Here is a 17,189-nt window from a genome sequence, read left to right as displayed (position 1 = left end):
AGCCAAACAAGCGAGCACACTTGTAATTCTTAAAGTCTATCCCTTGGAAGGGGGTAAGGTCTTTGCAGTACAGGTCTGGGTCTTGGTTACGTGCACAGTGCAGCCTGGAAGCACTTGGGCCCGCGCTTGGTGTCGTGTGTGTGATGAGTCCCATGGAGTTCCGGGACTGGAGGCTAAAGTTAAGCGTGTGCGCAGAATTCTCTCTCCCGCTCCTACAATTGCATCTGCACAAAGCAGACCCTGCCTTCGGGTCTGCCTGCGGCTCTCCAGCGAGGTCTGTCTGCCGGGCCAGTTGCAGAATTGGGGGCGCACAGAACCAGCTCCTGCAAAACTGCCCACGCCGAGTCCCACTGACATTGCTTCTGACCCCCAACGCTGCACCCGGGGGCCGGGCACCTTGCACCACGCACGCCCCCCCGCCCTGACCCCGATTCACCCCGACTTCTCCGCCGCCCGGGGTTTATAGCGCCCTCCCCGGGGCATTTCCGCGCAGTGGCCAGCAGGGGTCGCTAACACCATTTTCTGTCGCTCGCCGGGGCTCTCCTCGCGCATGCTCCGGCGGCAGGGGGGTGGGGGGGCAGAGAGCACCGAGCGGGCCAGCCGGGGTGGCGGAGCAGCAGGGAGGTGAGAGCCCCGGTGCTGCTTCCCATTCCCCCTCCCCCGCCCCGGGGTGGAAGCGGGGCTCCGGGCGGGGAGGGGGGAATGCACCGATCCCCGCCCCCGGGCTCTGAGGCGCCCCCCTCCCCGGTGGGGGGGCCGAGGCCTGGGCCGGCCCCACGTGGCCGCCGCCGCGCGGCTGTGTCCGAAGGTTCCACGAGTGGAACGCCGAGTGTCAGCCCGCGCCGCCCCCCCGCGCTCCGAACGTTCGCCGGGAGCCGCTCGCGCAGCCCCCTCCCCCCTTCCTCCAGCGCGGCGCTGCGGCAGGGCCCGGGCCAGCGCGGGAATTTCAAATCCCGGGATGGGGGGGGCAGCTCGCGCTCCTTGCCAGCGTGCAGCGCCGCGCGCGGGGAATCGTGCAAGGGGGGGGGGGGCTGTGATAAACCCGGTTAACGGGGGGGGGGTAGTGGGTGCCGGCCTGTCCTGACTCCCTGCAGAGTGGAGCATGTGGGGGAGGAGCGGCGATCAGGCCCTTGATTCCTGGGAGGGGTTTGCAGGTTGGGAGGGGGCGTGTGTAATTCTCTGTCAGGGCTGGATGCGGGGGCGTTGTGGCCTTGCCCAGGATATTCGCGAGACAAGGTGTGTGAGGTGCAGTAAAAGACGCTGCCTCGCCCGCCTAGTCCTGAGGGTGTCCTCCAGCAATGACTCCGCATGTGGGCAAAGGTGGGAGGGGTTGCACGTTGCATTGCACTTGCTTGTTGCATCGTTGAAGCTTGGATTACTCGTGCACTTCTCCACATGTCATCTGAACCGCTTTCTTTTTGCACCATTTTTCTCAAATAATGGTCACTGTGGAGAAAGCATTATGGCCCCGTTCCACCCCAGATAGAGCTGCATTTCAGCAGTGGGTGGCATGATTTTTGTGGTGTATGGAACTCGCATAGCCAGGTTAGTAAAATTGAGAACAGATTTTACATGGAAGACGCCAAATAAGCTAAAATGGTGCTGTATTGGATTGCGGTGCAGGTGTCTTGGAGTATCTCACTTTGCATATATAACCTTATACTTGAGGTCTCAAAACACTTTACAAACATGAAAGGGGCATGCACCATAAAATGATTATATTATTGAAACCTATTTTTCACCTGTGTTGCTAATAACATCTTACTTTGTTAAAACTAAGAATACTGGAAAAACTGAATCTCCTTTTCACCCTTTATTCCTTGTTTACATTCTGCCTTTTGCTTAGCCGGGACAATGAAAACGGACTAACCAATCTCACTTGAATTTCTAGTCAGTTTCACTTTGTCTCTTACAGCTAGCACAATATTGCAGTGTTTGAGTTGTCAGCTCTGCCTGGGCCTCTTTAAACAACAAATATTTTTTGGAAATTTTAAAATACAGTTTTGGAAAACTCTTCAAATGCACCCTAAATGTTGGGGCTAAAATCCCGAAGGGTCACTTTAAGCTTTTTGTGATGGTGTTAAAGTCCAGTGATTCCCTCTTACAGCCCTTGCTTGTGTGTGTGTTATCGCACTCAGGGGTTCTCAACCTTGTTTGTTCTGAGGCCCCTCCCCAACGTGATACAAAAACTCCATGGCCTACCTGTGCCATAACTGTTTTTCTGCATATCCAGTAGATTAAAAACCAGGGCCAGCGTTAAGGAGTAAAGCAAGTAGGGCAATTGCCTAGAGCCCCATGCCACAGGAGGCCCCACGAAGCTAAGTTGCTCAGGCTTTGGCTTCAGCCCCAGGTGGTGGGGCTTGGACTTTGGCTTTCTGTCCTGGGCCCCAGTGAATCTAATGCCGGTCATGCGCTCTGATTTATTTTGGCGGCCCCCCCCGAAACCTGCTCGTGGCCCCCCAGGGGCCCCCGGACCCCAGTTGAGAACCACTGATTGCGCTTATTTTAGATAGGGTTGTAGGATCAGGCCATAAAATTATAACAAAAAAATATGATTCTAGAAAGCAGAAGTAGATTCTTGAAGTAGCGGGCTGTATGTTTCTTTAACATCACCTTCCTCCTGAATCTTCCTCTTACGCTTTCAGATGTCGATTTTCACATCTCATGGACTGTTGTAATGGGCTAATGGGTATTTTTAGGACTAAGGACTATTTGTGTCTCTGACCTCTCCTGTAGCGAGGGCCCGGAAAGCAGTGTTTCTGGGGAATAGAGCCATGAAACAGTTGGGGGCTTTGATTTTCTAATAGTTTTTGATTATCCTCTGAAAACGTGTTTAACACTCTGCTGAAAGCTGAGAGAGCAGGGAATTGGGATTTCGGAGTGACCATTTGAATTGATCTCATCTACCAGCAGAGGCCTTGACGTGAAGATGAACGATTGGGAATTCACAATTGCATCCGAGGTGGATTAGTGGGTAGAATGGAGAAAAGTAAATTAGAGTCTAAAAATTCCAGGTGGTTTTAGTGTAACAGTGGGATTTTAACAGAGGGCTAAGGTAGTTAGACACCCAACTCCCACTTCACTTTCATCTCCTAGAGGCCTCTTGCAAAACCGCAGTGTCAGTGATAGGACTGGGGAGAACTTGACAGTGTCACTTCCAAAGCTTGTGCTCTGCAAATTTCCTGCTTTTCTCCCAGACTCTGGGTTGGTGAATGTCTTAACGTGGAGTGTTTTCAATTGTTTAGCTCTGTAGCAATATGCCGGGAAAGCGCGCTGCAAAGAAGAGCCCAACGCCAGAAGAAGGGTCTCCCGAGAGGAAGAAGATTAAAGGTAACGTGGCTTTTTTTCAAGGTTTTGCACCTTCCTCTGAAACATTGAGGCCGGCTGGTGTGAGAGACGGAGGACTGGACTAGTTGGACCACAGGTCTGATCCAGTCTGACAATTCTTGGCCTTGTCTACAATGAGGCCTTGCCCAGTTTTCAGCCATCGGTGCGTCCACACTGGTGCAACCCCTAGGTAGACAGCTTCAAGCTACAATATGCGCCAGTTCAGTTTATCCTCGCTTGGAACCAGGATCGCTGCTCCATGGATGTAGATTGTGGCTTTGTCTGTCTACATTAGAGTTTGAACAGCTGCAGCTGTGTCATTTTGCTGAACACCAATGGCTGCAACTGGGACAAATCCCATTGGGAACAAGGCCAACGGGACTTTTCCTCTCCCTGTTCTGCAGTTTTTCTGGTTCTGATTGCTCCCTATCATTCAGTGGGTGTTCGCTGCTGGTCAGCATCAGAAATGGCATCTCCCAGAAGTGTTCAGTACGTTTCCCGGAGCTTGACTCCCCGCACCCTGTGGGTTGTCTTCTGCTTTGTACTGTGCGTGAGGTTAACAGGGACGGATGACGAGGGTGCAGTTTGCACTTTGCAATTCTGCTTTACGTCGGAAGACTTTTAAAATTTTTTTTTTTAAGGTCCCATTTTCAATTCATGCTTGGGAGGTTTCTGTGGATGAGAAGCGTCATCTGGCTGTGCCTTGGGACGCTGCGATTAGAGGTTCTGTTGCTTTCTAGTTGGTTAGTTCAGTTTGTGTGGCGGACACTGAGGACCACAGAGAACGCTGGTGATGCTGCCCCAAAGCGACAGATTTCTTTACTCTTCCCTCTATCTACACGTAAACAGCTTTTATTTTTTTATTGTACTCAGGCATGCGATAGACTAAATTACAATCTAAAGTAAAGCTAATTTCACTCCCCACGCAGCCTAACTCTTCAACGTCAAGTATTCTCTGTCAACACCTCCTTCACACGCCAAGAAATGATAGAGGCTTAACATTGCTAGGGGTTTTTTTTTGACTCTCGCTTTAATAGTAGATGTAAGCAGGGGGGAGAGTTGTGAAAAATGTTGATGTAGGATAAAGCTGTTGCCAACCCGAAAAGGGTGAGAAACCCTGGACTAAATAATAAAGAGGCCAAACACATCTAGAGCATCTGCCCTCAAGGGTTCGTGCGAGGGGCTGGACTCGCCTTCCCCATGCGCAGCTCTGCTTCTGACCTGCTGCCGTGCCTGGGAATTGTAGGTGGAGCCCCACGGAGGGCGGATTGGAACTGTCGGTCTCATCAGCTCAGCGCAGGTTGCAATGGAAAGGCCAGCGCGATAGCTGTCTGCTGCCGAGCCAGCCCCTGGTTCTGGGAGCTTTGGGAAAGACGTCTTGACTGCCGTGATATTGCATGAGCGTGAATCTGGCCTCTCGCTTATCAAAAGTTTTCCCCCCTCTGTCTCCTGTGCTCCAGTCTACCATTCATCACACCGGACGGAGCCTGGACTGGTGCTGACTCTGGGTCAGGGGGACGTCGGGCAGCTGGGCCTGGGAGAGGATGTGGTGGAAAGGAAGAGGCCGGCCCTGGTGCAGCTGCCCGAGAAGATCGTCCAGGCAGAAGCAGGAGGGATGCACACCGTCTGCCTTAGCGAGACGGGCAAAGTGAGTATGCGAGTCTGATCGCCGGACATGAAATCGAATGGGGGGAGGGGGCGCTTATTTGGGTGACTCGTTGAGCAAATTGACTCCAATGTTGGACTGTAAGCGCCGTCTTAATGACTCTTGTTACGCAGAGGCAGCTGGCCATGGGTCAAAACCCTTCGGGACCTCCCCCCAAACAGGTTCCTTGCTCCAGAGCCTCTCTGATTAAAGAGCCAGCACGTTACAGTGATCTCGCTCTGCAGCCTTCTGACCTCCTATAGCTTCTGGGCAGAGCCTGGATGCTTAGAGTGTCGGGCGGGGGCTGCCCTGGGGTCGCTCGCTCTGAGCCGCGTGCAGCGAAGGAACTGTGAGTTGGTAAAATTCCTGGGTTCGACATGAGCCATGCAGGGGGAACCTGTCGCTGTACAGCTCCAGCTGTTAACGTCGTATTGTATCTGGCCCGGTGGTAAGCAGCGCCACGGGACAGCCCTGTGATAGCACGGTACTGCTTCGTCATGGGACCCCTCCGACTGGTTCCATTGCCGCCTTCCTTGTGACTGACCAAATCTAATGAATTCTTGCAAGGCAGAAAAGTGGGCTGGGTGGGGCTCTCTTCCCCCTCGTTTGGCGCACGTGCCATGAAGGCGGCGATTAGACTTCTCTGCTGACTAGCCCCTCCGTGTGACTTCTGCCGTGGGTCGATGGCAAACTGGTCTGCTCTGTGCCAGAGAGCGAGGCGGCTCCGTAACCGAAGCCTGGGGTTCAGAGAGCATCAAGGGGGAGTTGTCTCAGTGCTCCCCATGCAGATCCTCTTGTGTGAGAGCTTGGAAAGCACAGGGCTTTTTCTGCCCTGCAGGGACATTAAAGGTCTCCTAATACCTTCCAGGAGAGGCAAGCGCCCCCTTCCTCGCCCGTACGCTGCGGCGTGTCGGCTTCCCCGCCCCCAGCAGTGACTGTTTCCTTGGCTTTGTAAGCCTGTAACTTTTAACGGGCACCGTCCATCTGCGGCTTCTGAGAATAACGCAGCCGTCCCCCTTGCCAGCTGCTTTACGCGCGGGGTCATTCGAGCCAGGCGGGTTCTCTCGCACCAGCTTTGTCGTCCTTGTGCTGGGCCCCTTTCCCACCGCGAGATGTTTCCATTTCCAGATCTACTCCTTCGGCTGCAACGACGAAGGCGCCCTGGGACGCGATACCTCCGAGGAGGGCTCGGAGACCACCCCGGGGCTGGTGGAGCTGCAGGAGAAGGTGGTGCAGGTGGCTGCCGGCGATAGTCACACAGCAGCGCTGACGGAGGAAGGCAGGGTCTTCCTCTGGGGCTCTTTCCGGGTACGTGGGCTGCGCTGGCTCAGGGAGCTCTGCTGCGTCTTCCCGGGCTTTGCCACTCAACGTCTCTCTCCCCGTCCAGGATAACAATGGAGTCATCGGTTTGCTGGAGCCCATGAAGAAGAGTGCCCTTCCGGTGCCACTGCCACTGCCACTAGAGGTGCCTGTCCTTAAAATAGTCTCAGGTGAGTGAGGGCTCAGTGCACAGGTGACTCAGGCTGATGGACAAGCCACTAACCCTGCTCCGGCCGCTGGGACAGAATCAGGCCCAGAATAAACCGGATGAGTTGATCTTTTTCTACCAGCTGCAGAAGGGTGTTCCCTCCCCTCCACCAGCCCAGCGCTTGCCTCCTGTCTCACCCCCCCCAACTGGCCGTTAATAATAATAGTTCTCGGTGCAGTCTCTCTGCAAGTACTTTGCAAATGTGAACTAATGAATCCTTGCGGAGTAGGAGTATTATCCCTCTCGTGGGTGGGGAAACCAAGGCAGGGCAGGTAAGGGACTTTTCCATGGCATCGATGGAGAGTCATCAGTGACTGTAATCTTAATGTTTCCGGTGCCACTGTTTTGGGGGTGGTTAGAACTCCGCTGATGTCAGTGTTTGGGTTGGGATCAGATGGGAGAGGTGGCTTAGTGCCCATGGTTGGTAATGTAGCAAATAACACAGGGAGTTAGCATTAGATGCCAATAGAAACTCCCAGAGATCGTGCAGGGCGTAAAACTCCTGGGGCTCTTACCAAGTAAACGCTTTAGCGTGAGACTTTACGTGCCAGGCTTGTTCTCCGGCAGTCTCCCAGCGTTACCCAGCCGTGCTGCTGACCCGGGGCAGGGGTACCAGCGGTGGGCACGCCGCAAGGGGATCGGCGTCCCGAGGCTGGTGCTAGCCCTCTCTCCGTCCCCACAGGGAACGATCACTTGGTGCTGCTGACCGTGGACGGGGACCTGTACACGTGTGGCTGTGGCGAGCAGGGCCAGCTGGGAAGGGTGCCGGAGCTCTTTGCCAACCGGGGAGGAAGGAAAGGTTTACGTGAGTCGCGCTTGACGCCGCGAGGGGGATACGCGCTGGTGGGGCCCCTTGAGCCGGTGCTGGCTAAGGCACTACGGTCTGGGGGGGGTTATAGACACTGATGGCCTCCCCGAGCCAGACTGGGACATGGGCTCGCTGAGCAGGGAGGCGCAGAAGCTGGCTGGGCTGCAGTCTCCAGGGTCCTTTCACCTGGCACGTGAACGTGCTGCGCTGCTTGATTTTAAAACAGACACTGCTGATGGGAGCTGCACCCCCACCACGTCACAGGTGGGTGCGCTCGGTCCCGAGCCGGGGAGATGAGCTGGTTGGACAGCAGCCCTGTCCTGCCGGGGGCTGGCGAGTGACTCTTTGCCAGCGGTGGCAATGAAACAGGATAGATCAAAGGCGGGGGGTGGGTTTGCAGCGCCGCCGGAAGGCGGGCCGCGTGGGCAAGTCTCCCTCATACAAGCTGACGCCTCTGACGGCGAGGAGAGGGTATGGGGCAGCCCCTTGTTGGCTCTGCAAGGGCTACCAAGTTTCTTTTTAGACAAGCGGCTTGAGTTGCTTAGTCTCTGGGTCCCTGGTGTAGGGCAGGGGGGGCTGGGTGCTGCTCCCGCCCCACAGAGCGCCAGGAGAATGAGGCCCCAAGAGGGGGCGCTGGCCAGCTCGGAGTGACGCTGTGCTTGACTGAGCGAAGCACTTGAAAGGCCAGCCAGGCTTGTCCCCCTGCCCCCAGATGTGCCTGTGGGGAGGGCACCTCTCCTTGCCTCTCCTCGCTGCAGCCTGATCTCTCGTCTCCCGTGTAGAACGACTGCTCGTGCCTCAGCGCGTCCCTCTCAAGGGGAGAGGCGGCAAGGGCCGGGTGCGCTTCCAGGACGCCTTCTGCGGGGCGTACTTCACCTTCGCCGTCACCCAGGAGGGCTACGTCTACGGCTTCGGCCTCTCGAACTACCACCAGCTGGGTGAGGAGTTGTCTGTGCTCCCGTGCTAGGCGCTGTACGTGCGCACAGTGAGACAGTCTCCACGCAGACGCCTTGGCGGAGGGGAGAAAGGGTGTGCTAGCCCCGTCTCACCGAGGGGGAAGTGGGAGTGCAGGGAGACGAAGCGACTTGCCCAAGGTCACGCGTGGGAAGTGTGGAGCAGAGCTGGGGAAAGAATCCAGGTCTCCTAAGCCCCATCCAGCATCTTGACCACGGACCAGCCTTCCTCTCGGCCCCTTGCGCCAGCTGGGCGAGGGTTCAAGCATTGAGTCGAGCGTAATTGGCTAATGAAGGAAAACTCCAAACTAACTAGCCGGACCCCAGCAGGTTGGGTGCGCCCGCTGCTCTGGCTTTGTTTAACGCTTTCTAAAAGTGGCCGGGCTGCCGGGATCTTTAATAGCTCCCCTGTGGGCTGTGTCCCTGCCCCTGACGGCGCAGAGGGGCCGGGCGGTCTTTCGCCTTGCAGGGACCTGTGCGCTGAGAAAGTGCTGAATTTTCTGGCCGTTCCACAGCTCCCATTGAATTCAATGCGAGACGGTGTCTGTGGCCGGGTCCTCCCGTGGAGTCGGTAGGTCCTGTGCCCTGCTAAACGCTCTGTCCCGTCTGGGCATGGTCGGTCCTGGTGGCAGAAGAAAGGTGCCGTTAAGGCAAGGGGCTTGCTTGCATCCTGCTCCCTGATGTGCTAGGAAGCCGGGCTTCGTGGCACTGTCAGGGTAGATGAGAAGACTCCTAAGCAGCAGTTGGGTTGTTGCCTCCGGCGCTGCCTGGAAGCTCTCAGCCCATTGGTTTTAGCAGCAGGTTTGCATGGCACAGATCTGTGCATTTAATAACGGCTGCAAGATACAGAACAGGTGGGACGTTCTTGGATTGTCTCTTCACGGTCCCCGTCCAGGCTAAGCAGCGTCGATTAAGTCTCGTGACGTAGTGCGTTCATTCTCCTGCAGCGGGCTTGGGGGTAACTTGCAGGCTGGGGTGAGGGGAGGGGAGGGTCTGCTCACCTGTCTCTGACTTCCTTGGCTTTCGTTGTCCCCCCTGCAGGGACGCAGGACACCGAGCCCTGCTTCGCTCCCCAGAACCTGACGTCGTTCAAGAATTCCACCAAGTCCTGGGTGGGGTTTTCGGGCGGGCAGCACCACACGGTGTGCCTGGACTCGGAGGGTGAGTGGGGCAGCTGCTTGTGAACCAAACGGAGAAGGGGGGCAGGGGTCTGCAGTCTTTTGGTTTTGGGCCGCTGTCGCCCAGTGCCAGGGCACTGGGATTGGGGTGATGGTTGAGCCCCAGATCCTTGGCATTCTTGAGGTCACAGGCAGCTCTCTGCCCTGAGCTGGCATGTGGGTTGTGGCTGCCGTTGGGAGTCATGGGAATCACACCTGGCTTTTCACCCGCAGATCTCACGTGCTTTACAAAGGAGGTCAGTGTCCTTATCCCCATTGTACAGGTGGGGAAACTGAGGCCCAGAGGGGGAGTGACTTGCCCAGGGCACCCAGCAGGCAGGGGCAGAGCAAGGAATAGAGTCCGGGTCTCCAGAATGCCAGTCCAGTGCACTATCCACTAGACCACGCTACCTCTCTGGTAAATGAGAGGACGCCATGCCGCAGCCCCAACGTTGTCTCCATTAAATACAGAATCACAAAAGGCTCCTGGATGCTGCTAATAACCAGAAAGCCAAGGGTGCAGCTCGTCTCTCCCTAGCTGGCAGTGGGGGTGGGACGGGGCTGAGCAAATACCGGAATCAGGAGAAACTTCTTGGCTTTGGCCCCTGGCATCTAAGTGGGTGTTGGTCTCCATCATGTGTACTCCCACCCTGGTGCAGTTTGCACGCTCCTGGCCTGGAGCGGTCTGCAGGCTGCCGGGTTCCACAGGGGGCAATACGGGGAAGGAATAATGCCTGAGATTAGCCAGATCTGACTGGCAGGGGGCCGAATGTACTTGGGGTGACTGAGGTAGGTACCCGAGTGATGTAAATTCTATGCATCCGGGGTGGTCTCTGCTCCCAAGGAGTAATGCGTCTCTTGCATGTCCCACCTGTGCCAGGGAAAGCCTACAGCCTGGGCAGGGCAGAGTACGGCCGGTTAGGGCTTGGAGAAGGGGCGGAAGAGAAGAGCATGCCCACCCCCATCCCGGAGCTGCCAAGCGTCTCCTCCATCGCCTGCGGGGCGTCTGTTGGCTATGCTGTTACCCAGGAAGGTAAGTGGAGAGGGCCGGGGGGAATGGCTCTGTGAGTAATGGGCGACCGTGGGGCCTGGTCAGTTAGTGCCGCCGTTCGGATGCCAGGAATGCAGCTAATACCTGTCCCTACCTGGCTGTGACGGCCCCCAGACTAAAATCCTCTAGCCAGGGAAGCTATGGGCTTTCCCACCCGCCCGCTGTGCCCCAGCCTTGATCTGCAGAGACCCCAGGAGAAGAGCCGGGGGGAGATCCACACAATCCCGTCCCATCGTGCTGAGGATGGACAAGGCAGATCTTTGCAGGATAGACACCAGTACGCGGGGAGCCGAGGCTGAGACAGTCGAATTGCTACGTACCCCCTGCTCCCCAGCCGTCAGCCAACGAGGTTAATAACAACCCTGTCGCTGTCTGGCCTGGATTAGAACCACCAGACCTAGAGGGGAAAGGCTCCATATCTGTTACTAATCCAGTCCCCCTGCAGAACATCCCCTGGTGGTGGGTGGCAATCTCCAGAGGGCAGGCACCTTGGCTGTTTGCACGCGGGTCGAGCTAGGCAAACGCTGCAAAAATCTCTTTCTCCGAAGGAGCTGTTTATAAAGGGTCAGTGGGGGAACTGGACATGCGCACTGGGTGTTAGAAGTGGCTCTAAGCCGCCTATTGGATCCCCCCAACGATTGATTAACGACGTACAGTATTAAACCACCTCTGGTTCACTTATTTACCCTGTATAAATAGAGCTTTCCTGTGAAGAAAAGCCAGTATTAATCTGGAGTTTCGGCCTCGCCGTTCCCTGGAGCTTCCGCAGGGCTGTCCTGGCCACACGAGTGCTCGTAGGAAGCTAACGCTCTGCCCGCCCAAGTGCTGGGTTTGAAAACCACTTCCCCTCCTCGCCCCAGGGACCCGCTCGGGTCTGTCTGTGCTACAGGCATGCGGCACGGCCTCCAGTGTCGGGTGGGCCATCAGCGTCTGCCCCTGTCTGCTTTCAGGGCGAGCGTTTGCTTGGGGCATGGGTACCAACTACCAGCTGGGCACAGGGGAAGAGGAGGACGTCTGGAGCCCCGTGGAGATGACTGGCAAGCAGCTGGAGAATCGCGTCGTCCTGTCTGTGTCCAGTGGGGGGCAGCACACCGTCTTGCTGGTCAGAGACAAGGAGCAGAGTTGATGACGCAGCATGTTGCAGCAGTAACGCCGGGGGCGCCCCCCGAGCGGCTCAGGGGTGGGGCTTGGGAGACTGGTTGTTTCCTGAGACCTTCTGATTTATCTGCAGAGTTATGGGGGGAACCCCCCCCTCCCCCCAGCTGACACCAGCTGCCTCTTACTGGAATCCCAGGGGCAGAGTCTGCATGGCTGGAGTGTGGCTTTTCAGAGACACCTTTCCCCTCTGGAAGCGTGCGGCTTTGTTGGCGTATTCAGGGCTCACTGCCTCCTCTTCCTCTTCCTCCTCCCCGCTTGGTCGCCCCCAAAGCTGATTTTCCAGCGTGATAGCAAAGTGGGTTCCCCACCGTTTTAAACAATTCCAGGCCCAGCCACGCTGGCATTCCCCTTGATATGCAACAGGACTTGGGTGTCTCAAACTTTTTAAGGCCACAGCACCCGAAAGCCAAATCCCCCAGCCCCTGTCTTCCCCTCGTCCCATTTCCTTAGAGCTCTCCCACAGGCCTCGTGTGATTGGAGTCACTTTTATGTATCTGTTGGCCAAGTCTCTTTTTATTGTAGATATCTGAGGCTGGCCCTCCCTCTCCCAGCTCCTCCCCGCCGCTTCTTGTGTGAATTGCTAGCCGGTGTGATCTCAGTGCAGCGTAAGGTCCAGAGACAGAGGATCTAACCTGGGAAGGGGTGTAGGGCAGACAGAGGTGGGAGGAAGCGTTCTGGTCTCTCCTGGGAGGTTTTCTAAGGTCACCTGAGCTGTGACTCAGGTCACACTCCTCAACCGGGAGTCTCTGAAGTCAGTCCCCGAACTTGTTTAAGTTCCTAAGTAGCCGGCCTTGTTTAGAGCAGCAAAGAAGCTGAGCGATCCCGAGTTCCCTCGGGAGCTGGGAACGCTCAAGACTTTTGCCAATCAGGCCACTTTCGAAGAGTAACCCCAGACTCTCGCATTTGAATACGTTGGCCTTAGACTAAACCCTGCAGGTGGGTGAAGTTTTGAGCAAATCATTTGTCTAGTCAAATCGTTCCATTTCCCTATCGGATGCAGACAAGAGCTAGGAAGAGGCGTATTTTCACATCGCTTAACTCCTTCTTATGTCCCCCTGCTTTTAGAATTGCAGCCAGCCGGTCTTCACTCTCTGTATCCATCCCTGGAGACTTGCAGCAAGAGAACACTTTTGATGATGGCTTTTTGTTTGTGCTCTTCTGTGTCTCCCCCACCCTCCCCGGTTAGGTTTTAATTTGCTACATAGGCCTTGAAGAGGAGGAAGAGAATCCAATTCCAACTATGCATTAGATCACTCAAAATAACCAGCCTGATTTAGTACCCTGGATGATTGTGTGTGTGTCTAATTAGCCAGGCCATCCACACCGCTCCCACTCTGTCTTCTCCTGCCGCTGCATTCCAAACACCTTGAATAAGAACCGCAGTTCTGCAAAGGCCTGTTTTATATGTTAAGTTATAGCAATATCAGGGAGGGAACAGGGAAATTGTACAGTGGCTCATATAATAGTTTTGGGTTTTTTTGTTTTTTTTTTTAAAGAAAAAAAATTTAAAAATATTTTGCGGGGTGAGTGGGGAAGAGAGGCAGGAAACTAAACTTTTAACATTTGGAATAAATCGAGTTTTGATAACCCCTCGTGTGGCTCGTCACTGAAGAGGAGAGAGGTCTTTGGGCCCTGTGAAATGCTGTGGGACTAACCCAGAGCAGTTGGCTTTGTTTTACGACTATGGGCAGCTGCTTTTCACATACAAATTTGAAAATTGTAGCACAGTATAATACATCTAACAATATTGTCTCTTCTTTGGGTGTCTTTAGGGGGCCCATCAGGGCGCTGTCTGGGTACCAGGGCTCCTCTGACTTGGCCGTGCAATTTGCACTCATGCAGCTGAGACCCAGACCCGGTTCCAGTTCCTTCAGCCACAAACCAAGCCTTCTGCAGCGCCTTTCGTCTTTCCTAGCTGGCCTGAACGAAATGTTCCTATCCAAACTAACGCCCCGCCCCTGGGTTGTGCGCTAGAGGTGAGGGCGGGGCTTGGGAGTCGGGACTCCTGGTATGGCAGAAAGGTCGTTGTGGGCCCTGTGTGTTTTGAGGTTGGTTGCGTATTGCAGTAATGTCTAGGAGCCTCAGTGAAACCTTTGTTTCGGTTTTCACCAAGAAGGTTGGTGGCGATTGGACGTTTAACATAATGAATGCCAGTGAAAATGAGGTAGGACCAGAATCTAAAATAGGGAAGAACAAGTCAAAAATTACTTAGACAAGTTAGAGGTCTTCAAATCACCAGGGCCTGATGAAGAGCATCCTAGAATAGTCAAGGAGCTGCCTGAGAAGGTATCTGACCATTAGCGATTATCTCTGAAAAGTCATGGAAGACGGGAGAGATTCCAGAAGATTGGAAAAGGGCAAATATGGTGCCCATCTATAAAAAGGGAAATGAGGACAACCCAGGAAATTACAGACCAGTCAGCTTAACTTCTGTACCCGGAAAGATAATGGAGCAAATAATTAAGCAACCAATTTGCAAATACCTAGAAAATAATAAGGTGATAAATAACAGCATGGATTTGTCAAGAACAAATCGTGTCAAACCAACCCGATAGCTTTCTTTGACCAGGTAACAAGCCTTGTGGATAGGGGGAAGCGGTAGACGTGATATATCTTGACTTTAGTAAGGCTTTTGATACGGTCTTGCATGACCTCAAACACAAACTAGGGAAATACAACCTAGATGGAACTACTATAAGGTAGATGCAGAACTGGTTGGAAAATCATTCCCAGAGAGTAGTTATCAGTGGTTCACAGTCATGCTGGAAGGACATGACGAGGGGGGTCCCACAGGGAGCAGTTCTGGGTCCGGTTCTGTTCAATATCTTCATCGGTGATTTAGATAATGGCGTAGAGAGTACACTTATAAAGTTTGCGGCCGATACCAAGCTGGGAGGAGTTGCAAGTGCTTTGGAGGATAGGATTAAAATTCAAAATGATCTGGATAAACTAGAGAAATAGTCTGAAGTAAATAGGATGAAATTCAATAAGGACAAATGCAAAGTACTCCACTTAGGAAGGAACCATCAGTTGCACACATACAAACTAGGAAATGACTGCCTAGGAAGGAGTACTGCTGAAAGGGATCTGGGGGTCATAGTGGATCACAAGCTAAATATGAGTCAACAGTGTAACGCTGTTGCAAAAAAAGCAAACATCATTCCGGGATGTATTAGCAGGAGACATGAGAAGTAATTCTTCTACTCCAAGCTGATTAGGTCTCAACTCCAGTTCTGGGCGCCACATTTCAGGAAGGATGTGGACAAATTGGAGAAAGTCCAGAGAAGAGCAACAAAAATGATTAAAGGTCTAGAAAACATGACCTATGAGGGAAGATTGAAAAAATTGGGTTTGTTTAGTCTGGAGAAGAGGAGACTGAGAGGGGACATGATCACAGTTTTCAAGTACATAAAAGATTGTTACAAGGAGGAGGGAGAAAAATTGTTCTTAACATGAGGATAGGACAAGAAGCAATGGGCTTAAATTGTAGCAAGGGCGGTTTAGGTTGGACATAAGAAAAAACTTCCTAACTGTCAGGGTGGTTAAACACGGGAATAAATTGCCTAGGGAGGTTGTGGAATCTCCATCATTGGAGATTTTTTTTTAAGAGCAGGTTAGACAAACACCTGTCAGGGATGGTCTAGATAATACTTAATCCTGCCACGAGTGCAGGGGACTGGACTAGATGACCTCTTGAGGTCCGTTACAGTCCTATGATTCTATCGGGACTTCATTGCGCTCGGCGCTGTACAGACCCAGAACAAAGATGGTCCCTCCCTTGGAGTTTGCAGTCTGGGTCTGACAGTGTTAGCACCTAGTCGGATAATGCTCGCTGCCCTGCGCTTTAACCCAATAGATGCCACTTCCTCCCCAACCCATGAGCTTTTCCAGCGCTCGTGAGCGAGGGCACCCAGTCCTGCTTTGACGGGCGTCTTGCTTTCAATCTGACCCACGGGCTGATTCGAATGCTGGTGCCGCAGCCCCCGCCCATCAATGGGCTTAAGAAATGCACCTCTTGCTGCAGGGCAGGTGGGAAGCTGGGGAGTCATTTCTTTTTAAACAGGTGTCAAAAAAAATACCTAGCCACTTACAGGGGTGAACCCTCCCCTTCTCCCCCCTTGGCCGTGGTGTCTTTCTGCCTTCGAGTGATGGATTAATGATGTTTCCTAAAGCCCCCGGGGTGCCTGGTCTCTGTACACGTTTCTGGGGCTGCTTCTCTGAAAGGGTGAACTTGTTGCTGGTGGAAGGAAAAACGTATTTGTAATACCCCTCTCCCCCCCCGCCAACTCTCCATGCTCAACCCCAGCTCGTGAACCGGAGACTAGACTGCCTGGTGTCTCAAGCCAGCTGCACCGCGGCCCCCAGGCCTACCAGGCGTGTGGCTGCTGGGCTGGGCGGCTGTGATCTCTGCTCCCCGAATCACCGTTCTATAAGCTCCAGTCGGCCTCCTTCAGTCACCCCCACCCCAAACTTCTCGGCTACTCCCCCCGGCCCCTCCGGATCCATTTCCTCCCTCTTGTTTTTAAAACCCTCCTGAAACTTGCACCAGCCCACCCCCTTGGCCACATCCCTCTCTGATCACTGAGCAGGAGCCTCCTTTCTCTGCTAGATGCAAGAGCCTTCCCCTCTGCAGCTCTGCCATGTGGGACAGGCTTCCTCTGCCTCCGGGCCTTGCTGTCTGCTGTGGCCGGGCTCTCCTTTGTGTTTCAAACCTCGAGGGCTAGAAGCTTAATTCCCCTGGAGCACAGATTAACGGGACGTGGGGGCAAGGGGGGGGGGTGTGTTCCCTAGCTGAGGAATTGCGGCCTACACGGGGCCTTGTCTGTCTTAGGCTGTGGATCCGACTGGTTGCTAAGGCCGAGGCCCTGTTAGCTCCTTTCCATTCTCCAGCCCTCAGCTCTGCTTCCAAAATAGGGGGAGCTTAGGAAAGCCCAGAGCGTCGACCAAAAGGCTGGGGGGGGGGGGGTGAGCCTCCCGGACCCTATTCCTGGCCCAGGTTCTGTGGCTTTGGCTTTAACCTGGGCATAAGTGGGGCTAGGGCCAACCTCCCGGGGGTGGCTGGAGCTTAGAAGGTTCACCAAGGACTTTGCTCTGCCTGGATGGAGTTAGTGGCGAAGGATCGAGCCCCACCGCCCTCGGGGCTTATGGGAACTGCGGTTCCCTCTTGATGTGTGAGGCACTTTCACTCCTCTGCTCCGGGGCTCCTCTGTTCGCTTTGTGGAGTGTGAGGCCAGAAGGGACCACTGTGATCGGCAGTTACCTGCCCTCTTCATCATTCCCCGCTCCCCCCACTGGCCTGTCCACTGCAGACTGGATCAGTGATGATTTTAATTTTAATTCCAGGTCGTTGATAAAGATGGTAAGTAGCCGTAGGGCCAAGCCCCGAGGGGCCCCACAGGAAGCAAACCCGCTGGAAGACAATTCCCCGGTTCCATTTTGAGGCCTATCATTCAGCCAGTTGATGCCCGCCACGTTAATGTATTGCCCCTCCCCTGGCAGCCTGGCGAGGCTCGGCTTGTCTCTCCAGGCTGGGCTGGGCGCTTTCCAAGGAGGGCAGGGCCC

At 54.5% G+C, this 17,189-nt stretch overlaps 1 protein-coding gene across 3 annotated transcripts; it reads left to right on the top strand.

The window, feature by feature from the left end:
- Positions 1-486: 486 nt before the first annotated feature.
- Positions 487-13,214, top strand: RCC1 (regulator of chromosome condensation 1). 3 transcript variants are annotated; one of them, XM_008168896.4, is made up of 10 exons: positions 487-624; positions 3,246-3,330; positions 4,788-4,975; positions 6,101-6,280; positions 6,360-6,462; positions 7,183-7,305; positions 8,091-8,246; positions 9,303-9,422; positions 10,299-10,451; positions 11,420-13,214. In XM_008168896.4, the coding sequence occupies exons 2-10, from the start codon at positions 3,258-3,260 to the stop codon at positions 11,593-11,595; spliced, it is 1,272 nt and encodes a 423-aa protein (XP_008167118.2). In that variant the 5' UTR covers positions 487-624; positions 3,246-3,257; the 3' UTR covers positions 11,596-13,214. The 3 variants fall into 3 exon arrangements, with proteins under 3 accessions (XP_008167118.2, XP_065433141.1, XP_065433140.1); XM_065577069.1 differs by lacking the exon at positions 487-624 and adding an exon at positions 1,213-1,236; XM_065577068.1 differs by lacking the exon at positions 487-624 and adding an exon at positions 1,294-1,320.
- Positions 13,215-17,189: the final 3,975 nt, after the last annotated feature.

This window comes from Chrysemys picta, chromosome 23 (assembly GCF_011386835.1).
Source record: "Chrysemys picta bellii isolate R12L10 chromosome 23, ASM1138683v2, whole genome shotgun sequence".
Lineage (NCBI taxonomy): Eukaryota > Metazoa > Chordata > Testudines > Emydidae > Chrysemys > Chrysemys picta.
Note: the sequence above shows the minus strand (reverse complement) of the source record. Positions and strands in the feature narration are given on the sequence as shown.

Bases quoted from the DNA above. Each gene is read 5' to 3' on its own strand.
- RCC1 (XM_065577068.1), top strand. The intron at 7,306-8,090 runs GTGAGTCGCGCT...TCTCCCGTGTAG, and splicing joins GGGAGGAAGGAAAGGTTTAC to AACGACTGCTCGTGCCTCAG. The intron at 10,452-11,419 runs GTAAGTGGAGAG...GTCTGCTTTCAG, and splicing joins CTATGCTGTTACCCAGGAAG to GGCGAGCGTTTGCTTGGGGC.